This window comes from Falco peregrinus, chromosome 5, assembly GCF_023634155.1.
Source record: "Falco peregrinus isolate bFalPer1 chromosome 5, bFalPer1.pri, whole genome shotgun sequence".
NCBI lineage: Eukaryota > Metazoa > Chordata > Aves > Falconiformes > Falconidae > Falco > Falco peregrinus.
The window spans coordinates 61,595,073-61,608,397 of NC_073725.1; the positions used below are offsets into that span (position 1 = coordinate 61,595,073).

At 49.4% G+C, this 13,325-nt stretch overlaps 1 protein-coding gene across 5 annotated transcripts in view; it reads right to left on the reverse strand.

Annotated features, from left to right (window-relative positions):
* Window positions 1-546: 546 nt before the first annotated feature.
* The window catches only part of GJC2 (gap junction protein gamma 2), a 38,409-nt gene continuing 25,630 nt past the window's right edge, over window positions 547-13,325 (reverse strand). For 4 of the 5 annotated variants that reach the window (XM_027786861.2, XM_055805258.1, XM_027786849.2 and 1 more), the window contains one exon: window positions 547-6,782. In XM_027786861.2, the coding sequence (XP_027642662.1) occupies window positions 5,515-6,762 (1,248 nt within the window). In that variant the 5' untranslated portion in view covers window positions 6,763-6,782 and the 3' untranslated portion in view covers window positions 547-5,514. Of the gene's footprint in view, window positions 6,783-10,883; window positions 11,028-13,325 lie in introns of those variants that run through there. The other variant, XM_027786855.2, reaches the window with a different exon arrangement.

Below are 13,325 nucleotides of genomic sequence, written 5' to 3' on the forward strand. Positions count from 1 at the left end.
TTCCTTGTGGGCTTGTTAGAGGATCCTGCTCTTCTCCATCTCTTGGTGGGAGCTGGTCCTGCTCATGCCAAAAAAGTTGTAAAGATACCACAACTGCCAGAAAAACAGAAAAACCACGTTTCTGTCCAGGATTTGTTTCCTGAAAACTGGACAGGGATACTGTTGCTTAATGGGAGGAGCAAAGACTGAAGTTTTTCGGAAAGGCAGGCTTTCTCACAAGTGCTTTCCCATCGTTTGCTCAGCTTGAATCATCAGTTTCTCCCAGATTCTGCAAAGGTTTCTTGCTTCTAAAAGTGCAGGCTTTCCTAAGCAGTTTCAGCTCCATGCCTGAAGGAATTCTAGGCAGTGATTCATCAGAGAGACAACACGTCCCAAACAACTAGAAGGTCAACTACTTCTTAAGGCAAAAATATTTTGCAGTGATTTATAGCCATATCCGGGAAAATAGAACTCTTACATGGCTAAAACAGGCAAATAATAGGTTGAGAAGAATTCCTTTTTATCAACACTCAGCACCCTTCTCATGGAAATGTCACACGCTTTACATACTGTAACAAAACCTAAGTTTTATTCTGTTTTATTAGTAATGGATGTGGAATAGCCAGTTGAGGAGTTGGACTGATGTATCTTTCTCTTTTGACCAGTGTTTAATGTTCTAACTACAGTCCAGATGTAACATTTACACTGAAGAATACTTACAGATTCAACCTCAAAAAATTTCTAGTACAAATACAGTTAGTACATAAAAAAATGAACAACAAAAAAATAACAATCCCAGAAACTTTGTAACAGCACAAACTGGTTATGGCCTTGAGTTAAGTTCAAGTATTTCCCAGTGGAATGCAATGCAAGCAACAAGGTAATCTGGCTTTTACGTGGGGCATTCCTGGCCCTGAATGGTAAGAATAGAAATATAAGTGTGGGCACTTCATCCAACCAAGTTTAGTGGGAGAGTCAACATTTAGGATTAGTTCAGCTACAAAGCTAAACCCGTCTTGTGTGTGAACAAAACTACTAACCTGTAAAAAAAAAAAGCAAAGCATTAATTATACTACTGGCATTTCTTCCGTGGCCGACATTGCCTGTCATCTAATTGAAATTCAGCAAGCTGTCAGTTTAGTTTGTAATGATTGTGATGGGGATTTTGCTTGTGGTTATGCATGTTTTGCCTCTCTATCCTTTTCCTTCCCAAACTGACACAATAAAAGAAGAATTTTGCTCCTGTCCTGAAAGGAGTCACTCCTGCAGAGATATTATTGTATGTTGGTCGCCTTTGTGGCAGTGACTTGATGGAAAGACATGATATCATACAAAGGCTTTAGAGGCCAGGGAGTGGAGGAGGAAGAGGAGAAATGAGCAACTCAGTATGTGTAATAATAATAATAACCCTTTTTATTTCTAGGGCTGTCTGACTCAGGCTGGCTCCTGTGTGCGGCTCCTGTTCCCCAGGATCAGAGGAGTCAGTGGTGTCCTCCAGGCTGGCTGGGATCTTGCAGGCAACTTTGCATCTCTCCCAGGCAGCCCTTGACACCGGAGCAGTGCCACTGGGAATGTTCCCTTGTGCTTCTGTCCCTATCAAAATGGTTGGAAAACATGGGAAAGCAAGATCAGCTCCCATTCAGAAAGCATTTTATGCAAGGAAGTATTGCAAGCATGATAGATGAGCGGGGCTGGCTAGGACAGCTGAGAGAGTGGTTACCCTGTCTCCCTGCCTGACGAGGAGGTTGTATTGATCACCCAAGAGTCTGCCCTGGTTGGAGTAGTCGTCAATATTGCGATTATTGACTCTCACTACGGAAAACGGTGTGTGTATATTAAATGTGATGGTGACACCAGCCAGGAGGAGGCTGCAAATCTGCTGCAGGACTGACATCATTCAAGACCCCCTTGGTGCACCGGGTCTGTGGCAAGAAAATAAAAAGGCAGTTTGGAGGAGGGCAGGAAGATCCCAACTGTACAAGCAGACATCTGAAGAGGGGAGCAATTGCCATGCCTGCAGAAGATGGGTTTTGGGGGAGGACCAGAGTGGCAGATGGGCACATGAGGAGGAGCAGAAGGGGAAGGTGGCCCAAGGACCAGCACTGCCACACTGCTGGGAAGATGTGGACTGGCTGGTGGTAGTTCAAAGACACCAAGGAAAACCATACTAGAAAAGCAGCCCTTGGAGAAAGGTTGATGAGGCTGGAGTTGTATAGTTTAAAGCAGACTTGAGGAAAACAGTCTTCAAAGACCCAAAAGCTTCTGCAGATGTTAAAGGCATAAGATCTTCTCTGTCTGTTGAGGAGAGGAGACACCAGGGGCTGCAGCAAGAGGAGTTCATGTTGGCCATTAAGGAGTCATTTGATGGTGGCAATTTGGCAAGAGGATCGTGGTCCTTTCCAGCCCTCTTGCTCTGTCTCTGAACCTGCAGCCGTGGAGCCCTGGGATCTCTTACTGGGCACTGACCAGCTGTATCACTGGGGCAGGGAGTATAAAATGGATTTAATGAGTCCATCAGGTCTCTGTGACCAGGTTCTGGGGCTTCTGGCTTAAAATCGCCCTGCGCTTTCCCCACAGTGAGGTGTTTGCCAAGATGGTTTCCTGAAGCAAGAGCAAGGGAGGCACATCCCTGTGTTTGTTGGCTCACTGGTGAATCTGCAGGTCAGCAGGAGCCGAGGGGCTGGTCTGAGTCATCAGGAAACGCTCAGGCCATGTCTGGGGCTGAGGGAGGTATCACTGGTACGGGCAGGAGAAATCTGAAATATGGACTGCACAGGATAGTGCCTTCCAGCATTGCATGGGAAGAATTGCTGCTCATCAAAAAGGAATCAGAAAAACCCAGGCAGCATCCAACCATCACTCTCCTCAGAGTTTCCATCCTTCCTTGTAAATACACACTGTTTCCCATGGGACACAGGACTGGCAGTAAAAGAGAAGTCACACTGGTGTGGAGAACAAGCTTGTGCCTTGTAATTAATAGGGCACAAATTTCCACCCACCAGCACCTCTGCTCTCTGCTCTCCTCCACAGCAGCCCTGGGCTGTGGACCTGCATGCAATCATCTTCGTGACAGCAGCACCATCAGCAACCAGCCTCTCCTGCACTGCCTGGCACAGCCCCAGCTCAGGAGAACACGTTCCCGCATGTGGGACAAGGACAAACAGCGCAGCTGGATATGTTTGCCTCCCCACCACTGTGGTGTGAACTTTCTGAGCCTTTTGTGCAAAATTCACGGCAGTAACATGCCGTGTGTGTGTGTGTTACTACTGACCGTTGCTGCTGTGGGGGATGCACTGATCCTCCTCCTGGATGTTGTTGTCCATTTTTGAGGGGAAGATCTCTAGCAGCAAGAGCAGGTGGCACTCCAGGCATTTTACCAATGCCTTCAGCAGGACCAGGAACAAGCCTGAAGGTGTTCCCTAGGCTGTTACACGAAGCTGTACTGAATATTTGCAGCTGAATACCTCGTACAATGTTTCTTTGCTTTCTTTTTAAACCTACTTTTTCGCTGCCAGCGCTGTTTTCTAATGGCATGGCACAGCTCCGTCAAGGCCATACCCAAGTTCTTTGTGTGTTCCCCAGAATGACCAAAGGGCCTGGCCACCTGGAGAACGGGCAGCCTCAAGGCTTTCAGGGACTGATCTTAAGGACATGAGAAAGATGCCCAGCAGGAAGTCACGTAGATCCAATGGATAAGAAATACTGGCACAGGGACCTGCATGTGACTTTGGGTGGCTGGCACAGCCCCAAAGGAACAGCTTGGCACAGGGACAGCGCTGTGTTCAGTGAGGATTTACCTCTTTTGTGTTAGGCTTGATCTTCAAGGCTCTGCCTGTTTGGGTTCTCCATGGTGGTGAATCAACCATTGGACTCTTCAGAGGTCGTGAGAGCACCTGCCAAGCCACAAGCATCTTGGGAACATCTCAGGGATCAGACCTGCTCTGATACATGGCAGAATGGGGCAGTTACTGGTTTCAGCCTCTACCATTTGGCAGGAGATGCTCCCTCTGCTCCCAGTGATGATGTATTCTTTCTATTTTGTGTTACTGGGAGGGGAACAAAGCCACAGCTCTGCAGATGTGCAAGAGACATGGGATGAAACCACCCAACAAAGCACATCCTCAACACTAGCAGGACCCTTGGAGCTCTGCAGCTCAATTTTAAAATGCCCCCAGACTCCTGTAGCTGCATGAAAACCACCCTAAAACCAAGCCAAGCTGAAAAAAGCTCCCCATAAACTAGGGAAAAGCTTCCTGCTACTGTCCTGGTCCTGTCCCCACTGAAGCCAGACAAGCAAGTGTGTGAAAACGGCCAGTTCCCCAGGTGAGGCTGTAGGCCAGAAGCCTACAGACTGCTCCAGGAAGAGATCAGCCACAGTCCTGGGCCAGCTGGGTTTTTCCAGGAGAGGTGAAAGGCTGTAAAATTACCAGAGGGTTGATATTACATTTATATATTTTTTCCTAGGTCTATATTCACACACACATGTTCATATGTGTCTGTATATATACATACATGTACACACACACATCACAGACACACTATGCATAGATCTGCCATCTGCCACTATTTATAAGGGTTTGATTAAACAGAAAAACAAATTTGCCGATGCTGATCTTCCAATCTCTACTAGAATTCAGCGAATAAAGAAGTCTAAACCCTTTATGATTTTGTTTTCCTGGTTGCATAAAGGCACTTTCTGATGCTGTGAAACAGTAGTTTGTTAAAAACACTAACTGCAACAATTCCCAGTGCATCTGTAGCAAGCGCTACACAGGCACTGGTATGATGCAGTGTCACTGCTTGCTCCTGCTGCATAATGTTTGGATGTATTTGCTTTTTGCTTCGAAGCAGAGGAATAAAAGATGAAAACCTTCTTCAGCACTGTGCTATGCTTTTAGGTCTCTCCATGTAACACAGTCACTATGTTTCTGCCCCATAACCTGATGTGGGTGCCGGCTCGTGGCTTGTGGCATCAAATGATGCCTTTGTTTCCAGCAATGCCTGCTAGAGCATCTAACAATTCAGGCAGGACATCAGCTGTAAGTGTGTCCTGAAGGTTCATGCAATATGTCAGTTGTTTCCTCTTCTTATCAAGGGATCAGAAATTAATTTTGATTAAGGATATTTAGTAATTAAACACTGTCAGACCTCTAGCCTTGTCACGCAGGAGGGGAGCTGCTTGCTGTCAGCCTGACTTCTTTCCTGAGCCACCAGCAGCTCCGCTTCCCATCACAGCACATTGTCCAGTCTCTGCTGGGGGTTCCAGTGGTGACCATAGGGGTGGGAGATGCAGGGGGGTTTGCTACTGCTCAGTGGAGGTTTCCAGCTGGAGAACGTGTTGGAAACAGGGAAGAAATGGCTTTTGTAAATGCACTGGAAGACAACACTAAATTGGTCTGAAACTCCTTTTCTCTTTTGACTTGCGTATAAGAATTGCGCCTGTGCCCTGTGAAACAAATGCAAGACGATACCGAAAACAGAAACGAACCAAAATAAAAACCCCGCTTACGATGCCCTTTCTCCTTTTAGACGAAGCTATATCCATACAGAGGTCTTTCCATCTTTACTGCTTGAGCTCCCTTTCTCTAAGCAGGCCTTGGGTTTAGCACCTTGTTTCTCCTGGGCGGTGTTGGCCCTGTTCTGCTCTACCATCGTGCCACCTGAGGCGGGACTGCTGGTTCGAGAAGGTTGCGTGTTGCCCTGGGTGCTGCCATAGCTCTGAAACGCTATGTCTAACTGCTCCTGGGCCACTCGCAAGTGTTTGTGAAGTGTGGACAAATCTGCCGGGAGGTTCTCATCCGGGCTGGTGCACTGCTGCTCCTGAGCAACATTAGCCAAGTTCTGCTCGTGAGCCATCAAGCTGTTGGGGATCTTGGTGGACTTCTCCGATTTCACTACCAGGTTGTACTCAGGAGGGCAGGAGATGTTCTTTGGGTAGGCATAATTGTAGGGAGGCTGCCTAAAGCTGTTGATTTTCCGGCTGCGAATGGCATCTCGGATGGTCCCAAACCCCAGGTGAAACATCTCACACATGTTCAGCAATAAGCACAGGCAGCTCACAACGTACATCACCAGGAGAAAGATGGTCTTCTCAGTTGGCCGGGACACAAAGCAGTCCACAGTATGAGGGCAGGGGACTCTGTTGCAGACATAATAGGCTTCTACCTCAAAACCGTAGAGTAAATACTGCCCTATCAAAAAGCAAATTTCAAACGAAGCTCTGGTAAGTAGCTGGAAGACGTAGATTTTCATCAGTCCTTCTTGCTGGATGCGCCTCCTCCCATCGTGCTTTTGTGGCTCTTTGCTCTTGGGCTTGGCTTTGGCTTTATCCTGTTCTGCTGTGTCGTCAGAGATCATGGGCTCCTCTTCGTCAGCCTCCATCGGGTCCTCCATGTTGCGCACTGCCTGCCAGTTCAAAGCAAACTGCTTCTTCTTCTTGAATCCCTTGAACTTCTTCTCCTCCTCCGCTGACCGGGCGATCCTGTGGATGGCATAGCCCAGGTACATGACTGAAGGGGTGGATATCATGATGATCTGGAAGACCCAGAACCTAACGTGTGACAGCGGCGCAAAGGCATCGTAACAGACGTTGTCGCAGCCAGGCTGCTTGGTGTTACAGGTGAACTTGCTCTGCTCATCAGAGTAGATGGACTCTCCCCCCACCGCTGTCAAGACAATGCGGAAGACGATGAGCACGGTGAGCCAGACCTTCCCCACGAAGGTGGAGTGATTGTGAATCTCTTCTAGCAGGCGGGTTAGAAAGCTCCAGCTCATGTTGGTCATAAGGGCTACTCAGTTATAACCTGCAGGATGACAGGGAAATAAAAAACATAGCCGTGAGTCAACGTCGGTGGCTGCAGTCAGCGACACAGCTGTGACACTGGCACATCTGTGACAGATGAAGTCACTTTATCTCCAAGAGGCTGCCACCCATCTCCCCAGGACTTGTAAGGGACCATGACACAGGGCTGCCCAGGAGAGTGGAGCATCGGGGACATGCCACGGCCAGTGTGGGGACGCGCCACACCACCATAATCGGAGGCAGGGATACCTGGTGGCACTAGATAAACACAGATCAATAACACAACAAGCCACAGCACCTACTAGATTCGCTGTTACCCACTTTGTTGCCTGTTTCAAGACATTGCTCAGCTGCAAGAAGGGTTTGGGTGACTGTATAAGTGAATGCAAGGCACCATGAAAGCCACCTGAGCACAAAAAGGTGCTTAACTTGCTTGCACGCCATGGGCTTCAGTGCCTGAGCTGCAAGCGGGAGTAGAGGATGCTGCCCCCATCGCAGAGACTTGCACTGCTGAAATATCTTTCATTAGCAAACCCAGAAAAATGCAAAGAATCAGCAAAAGAATGGGAATATTTATGTTTACAGGCCGATGGCCCTTTTAAGTTCCTTTTGAAAAAAACAAAACAAAACAAATGTTTAATCAAATGCAGACTGCTTTAAAAATAAACCTTGAAAAGCTTTCAGAGAGAACCATGCATTTATTAGAAGACCTGGACAGCTGGGGAGGAAGAGCTTGTAATAACCATTTGGTGTTTAGCTTAACTGGCAACGGGGCCTCATCCTGAGCTCCCTGGGTGACCCCATGCATCGTTAAAGGCAGGAGCCAATTTCACTGCTTGACTGGCAGCAGCCCTGACAGATACCTGGAGATGAGAGGAACAGGGAAAGAACCCAGACCCACAGAGCACTGCGGTGGAGAACAGTGGGGGTCTCACCCCAGGGCAGCAGAGAACGGGCTCATCCTTTCTGCTGCCCTGCATCCCTCCTCTGAATCAGCCTCCATCTCATTGTGGAGTTTACCCATCTTGTTTCCCCGCAGACACCTGATGGCAGGCAGTAAATTAGGCATCTGCAAGCCTAAATCTCACCCATGAACTGATGCCAACCACTGCACCCAGAAGCAAAGAGTGGAGGTGTTGGTGGCAGACGCAGGAGCCAAGCACATGAGCATGGACAGGAGCGAGTTAGTGTGGGGTAGCACATGGCAATGGGGTGTCATGGCTCAGCAGGAGCTGGCCCAGCACAGGCTACTCCCCTGTGGTCCTCCCCGATCCTCCATGATCACGCAGAGGAAAAGAAAGGAGCTGTTTTCCATATGTTGAAAGAGTATGGACATCAAAGCTACCCCTCCATGATGCTCAGGTGAGCATGGCTGTGTGGAGGTAGATATCCAGGAGGGAAAATGATGCCATGAGACACGAGCCTGGTCCTAACCTGGCTTTGCACCGCTTTTATATGGAGACACAAAATTATGCCCTAGGGTTTCTATGGCACAAGCTGGGCTTTGAGCCTGTCACCTGTGCCAGGTGCAGGGTGGGAGCAGCCACCAGCACCAGCCATGGGCACAGCCCCACATGGGAGCAAGCAGGGAAGTGTGCCTTGCTCTGTTCTCCGTATCAAGCCTTTCTGGAATGTGATTTTGCTCACACTGCTTCTTAGGACAGGAGCCAAACAATGCTGGTTTGCTCCGTGCTTGCCTTCACACTGACCCAGGAGGTAGCAGCATGGTCCAAGGCTCAAGATACAGCGAAATTCTTCCGCTGTTGAGGGCTCTCAAGAGCAGGCAGATGGAATTTTCTAACCCTGCTATTTCCAGATCAAACAAATCCTCTGCGAACCCAAACCCCCAAGTCTTCACACGCCAGACAGACTGTGGGAGCACTCTGCAGATGGTGTTATTCTTGTCCTGTAGCTGGAGAAACTGAGGCAGAGAGCAAAGAAACAGCTTACTCCAGGCTGGGTAATGAGCCAGAAGAAGAGGCGTGGAACTTCTCGTCTCTGCCCTTAACTCACCTGGCGAAAAACAACAGCCCTCAAAGCTGCTGGGACCAGAACCCCCATCTCCTGCCGCAAAAGCAGTGCCTCGGACCCTATGGTCAGTACAGAAATGCTGCTGCAGATAGGACAATTCAGCCACTACAGAACGTGGAAAGCGGTCCCCATAGACCTTTATTTATTAAGGAAATTGGGTTTATTCAGGGGTGAGATGGGAAAGCATCCCCTTTGAGCAGCTTTTTTGCTTCTTTAAAGTGGATACACTCTAAAGTGTCTTTAACCCTTCTTCTGCTTTGTGTCCCCATTCTGATATGGGCAAAATGGGGCGTTAAATGATTTGCAGGATTCATCTGGGCACTCAGCCAAGCTCCAGCTGACAGGGGGCTGGGAAGGGAAGACCCCGCTGTGCGCAGCGATGGCCCACTGTGGGACACGGTGCATCTGTCTGTGGAGCATCCGGGTCCAGCCAAGGCAGGGCTGGGGCTTGGGTCAAGCACACATCAGCCCCAGCCTGGCTGGTCCCATGCGGGTGTTCAGCTGCCTACCACCTCCCGTGAGCATTCCCAATTAGACACAAGCCCCAGATTGTTCTGAAACAGGGGCTTCAAGTGCCCTGTAGAGCAGTTCATCTATAACTTCAGGGCTCACCCAAAGGGTTTATGAGCTCTATACTGAGGATAATTTTCCATTTTGCAATTGTAACTCAAGGACACAATTCCCAAAGCTCAGACTCACCTCCCAACAGCTGTTTGCTGCAGCAGGGAAGGTGTGACCAAGGTAATGATGGCTTTTTGAGTAAATATTCAAGTTTTGATCTGCTATTAGTCAGGACTGTTAACAAAGCACCCACTGTCTCCTCTGGGAGATACATTTTTGAAAGGAGCACCTGGCAGCACTGGTTCAAAAGACTCACAAACCTCCTGAGTCAAGGAAATGGAAAGAAAATGCATAACAACAGAAGTGGCGGGTTATTCCTTTGAGAAGACGATATCTGGTTACCAGCCACTAGCCTGAGCTGTCAGTCCTGCCATTAACACTGCGGCTCAGCCCCCCATGCACATCTGGATCTGCCGGAACATCTGCCGGAAACAGCCTCAACCTGTTTCTGCATCCCTGGGACCCCGCTGTTGCCTCTGTGTATGATCACACCTTGACATTACACTCCTGTGTGTCCACCCACTCTCCTGGCACTGTATCTGAAAGCAGGAGCTGAAGAAAATGAGTTTAAAAACCTTCCCACAATCAGTTTGGTAACTTCCAGTGCTTTTTTGTGACTCACTGGCTAGAAAGATTATGCTATGAGATGTCAATGCCTCTGATTGCTTGGGGGGGTGGGGTGGGGCGTGGGGGGTGTAGTACATCGTTCTATTTTGGAATCAATTATAAGGCAAACAAGCTTCCAAGGAGGGATCTGTTCACATCGCTTTTGTTCATGAATAAGATGGTACTGGGAAAAGACTGTCTCATCTCCTCACCACACCAACTGCCAAAGCACAGAAAAGGGATTTTTACATCTTCTGTGTGCTTCTGACTTAATTCCTCTGTGCAGTGGGAAAGTGACACAGTCCAGCTCCCTGGGGAAAACAGCCTGTGTGGATCTGCAGCAGGTAGGCGGAGTAGATTAGGTAGTTCACGTAGCTAAATTGCCTGCCGGAGAGGTTGCATGAGAGGACCCACCATCCCTCTGGCTTTGAAATCCATTCATTCATTCATCTAGCTTCACACGTCACCTCCAGACTAGCTGACATGCAGCGTATGAAACGCACGTGGGGTACAAGTTTCACTTTGAAAGAGCTACAAAGGAGGAGTTGGAGCACTCAACCCACCAGCAGCACTTAGAGTGATGAAAATTGCGCAGAGCCAGGCACAGGAATGAGCTGTTGGCTCCACGTTCTCATCACGGTTACTTCCCGAAACCCGCTGGCCCCTCTGTGCAATCGCAGGCACAACTGTTGGAACGGAGGAAACTTTAAAACCTGAGTCTAAAATAAGCAAAAGGAAATGAACAAATAAATAAACCTGTCTGTGCTAGCTGGATGTCCTTTCTGCACGGTTCCCGCACCGTTGCTTAAGCTGCAGGGAAAACAATGGAAAAAAATCTACTTACAGAGACATGGTGCTTCTCGCAGAGGCTTTCCCTCCTCCGGCGACATTCCTGTGCCACCAGCCCTCTGCCTTGCCCTAGATAAACTCCTGCTGCCTCGGCCCAGCCATGCCCCAGCGGTTAGAGAGCAGGGCTCAAGGGAAGTATTTAACGTGCTGTCAAACCCCGCCTCTGCGGCACCCACCGCTGGGAGGTCCCCCCCGAGCTGCCAGCACCCCTGCCACCATCCCACCACCGCTCCCGGCCCCTCTTTCCCTCCCCAACCTTGGGAGAAGGAGGGACGGTGCTATGTATATCTACCGGGGAAGAAAGAGGCATTGGTTTTAAATCCAAACAAGACGCCGGGTCTGGTTTGAGGAACGCTGCCTGGAATTTAGCTGCTGAGCTCTTGAGCTGGTTGGAAGTAAATTAATAGCATCAGCTAGTGGCAGTGGTAACAGATTTGTCAGACAGAGAGCATGACTAATAGGGAACATGTGGAAAACACATTTTGTCAAAAGTGCCTTGGTTGCTTGGGGAAAAAGAAAAATAATTAAAAAAAAGAGGCAAGGCTCACGAGCAAGAAAACCCGCTCTGGAGCTCCTGCTTTGCTGCGCTCCCAGGCAAGGCTTTCTCTGAAGAGGTGATGCACCTCTCTCCAAGCTGCTGGATGGGAGCAGAGAGCGGATGAAGGATGGGGAAGGGTTTTGAGCACACACGGGGACTTTTTGGCTCCTTTGCAGAAGCAAGAAGAAATAAGAAGTAGTATGGGAGTGTACACGAAGCCTAAGGCAAGTGGAGAAGGAAACCTCCACCCTGATGGTCCAAGGGTTGCCTCTCATCCCTTCTCCATCTGTGGGGAGCCTTTGGCATTGCCGTCCCAGCGGGATCAGGGCTCCAGATATCTGCTGAGATGGAAATAGACAGCCAAGGCCAAAAGTCTCCCCAAGGGCCAGCAAGGAGGAGAAGGAAGCAACAGCAGCAGCCAAGAAGTCACAAAAATAACCAGATGCAGACTCTGAGGGGAGAAGGCACAGGAATATGTACATTTTGATCAAGAGGGGGAAGCTTGAAACTGTATGGTTTATCAGGAAATTTCATCCCTGGTCCTGACAAAGCAGGATATTCACCCTGCCGTCAGACCTCTGGTTTCCCCAAGTGGCTGAAGGCATGTAGAGGGACCATTCTGGCTCACTGGAGCATCTCACGCCAACGCTTTTGCAAGCAGCAGCATCTACTGCCCTACTCCACACCGGCTAACACTTCAGCCGTACTGCTGAAAGTTGCTCTGCGAGAGCCAAGGAGCACATGGGCCTCTGCTGAGCCCACAGCTCGGCTGTGTGACACAGCCTCATTACATCTAATGGGGTCTCCGGCTGCGGTAGCATTTCTGGATCTATTGCAGTAACTTTCCTCAAGGTTTTAAGTTGTAAACTACTCATACACGGTGATAAGTTAATTCACTGTTCAGAAGTAGCCAGCTATGATAGGAAGTGGAAAAGCCCTATCAGCTAAGTCTGGCGTAGGGATGTACACACCCTTAGGGGAAAATGCCACACTGGGGAAACCAGGCTTTGGGAGGCATTTTTGGGGAATAAGCCTCTAAAGAAGTTAGATTATCACAACCCTGGCTGCATGCTTCAACTCAAGCACATACCACATTGACAAGACTCTCAAAGGACACAGGGAAATAGGGAGCTCATTTTGAAGGAGACCACCATGGCTGGAGATCTCCTCCAGCAACAGCCCACCCTCCCTGGAGATCTCCTATTGGGACCTCTCTGAGGGGGAGAAAACGTGCAGCAAGCTGAGGCCATGTTACCCCTGTGTGTTCCCGGGGCTGGGTTTGGCCTCCAGCACACCAGGGCAGTGACCTCCTTGCCCACATGGTCCTTCAAGCCTGGAGACACTGCAGTGGGTCACCTTGTGGACACCTCTGCAGGGGCCACTGCGTGGTCCTTGGGTGCATCCCCCCCTCAAGCGGGGACCCCACAGCTTCTAGCACGTCACACCACCTATTTGTAAAAGAAAAGCCCTGTGAGATCCATCAGACCTGAGGGACGGCCACCAAGATCTCATTCCCATCAAAGAACTGTGGTGAGACTTCCACCCACTCCAGCGGGTGCAGGATGGAGCTGCAGAGAAGTATTATTAGTTATTTAAAAATAACTAGCTGAGAACAACTTCCAGGCTCTGCAGGACTGCGGGCAGCAACTTGAAGATAAAAGGCAGCTCAGCACGGTCCCTGTCCCACAGGTCATGCAGCCCTTCCAGGCCCTTCGCTTTCTAACTGTGCAGGTTATTTATACACACGCAATCTCGTTTGGTAGAAGTTTTTTTGGGGCATCCGTGCTCCAGGCGAGGCAAGCAACGTCTGCTCCTGCTCCAGCCTCCTGCCCAGCAGGTCTGGCCATCACACGGGCAGGGATCGAGTGGTTCCCATCATCAAACCATCACCCGGGGAAG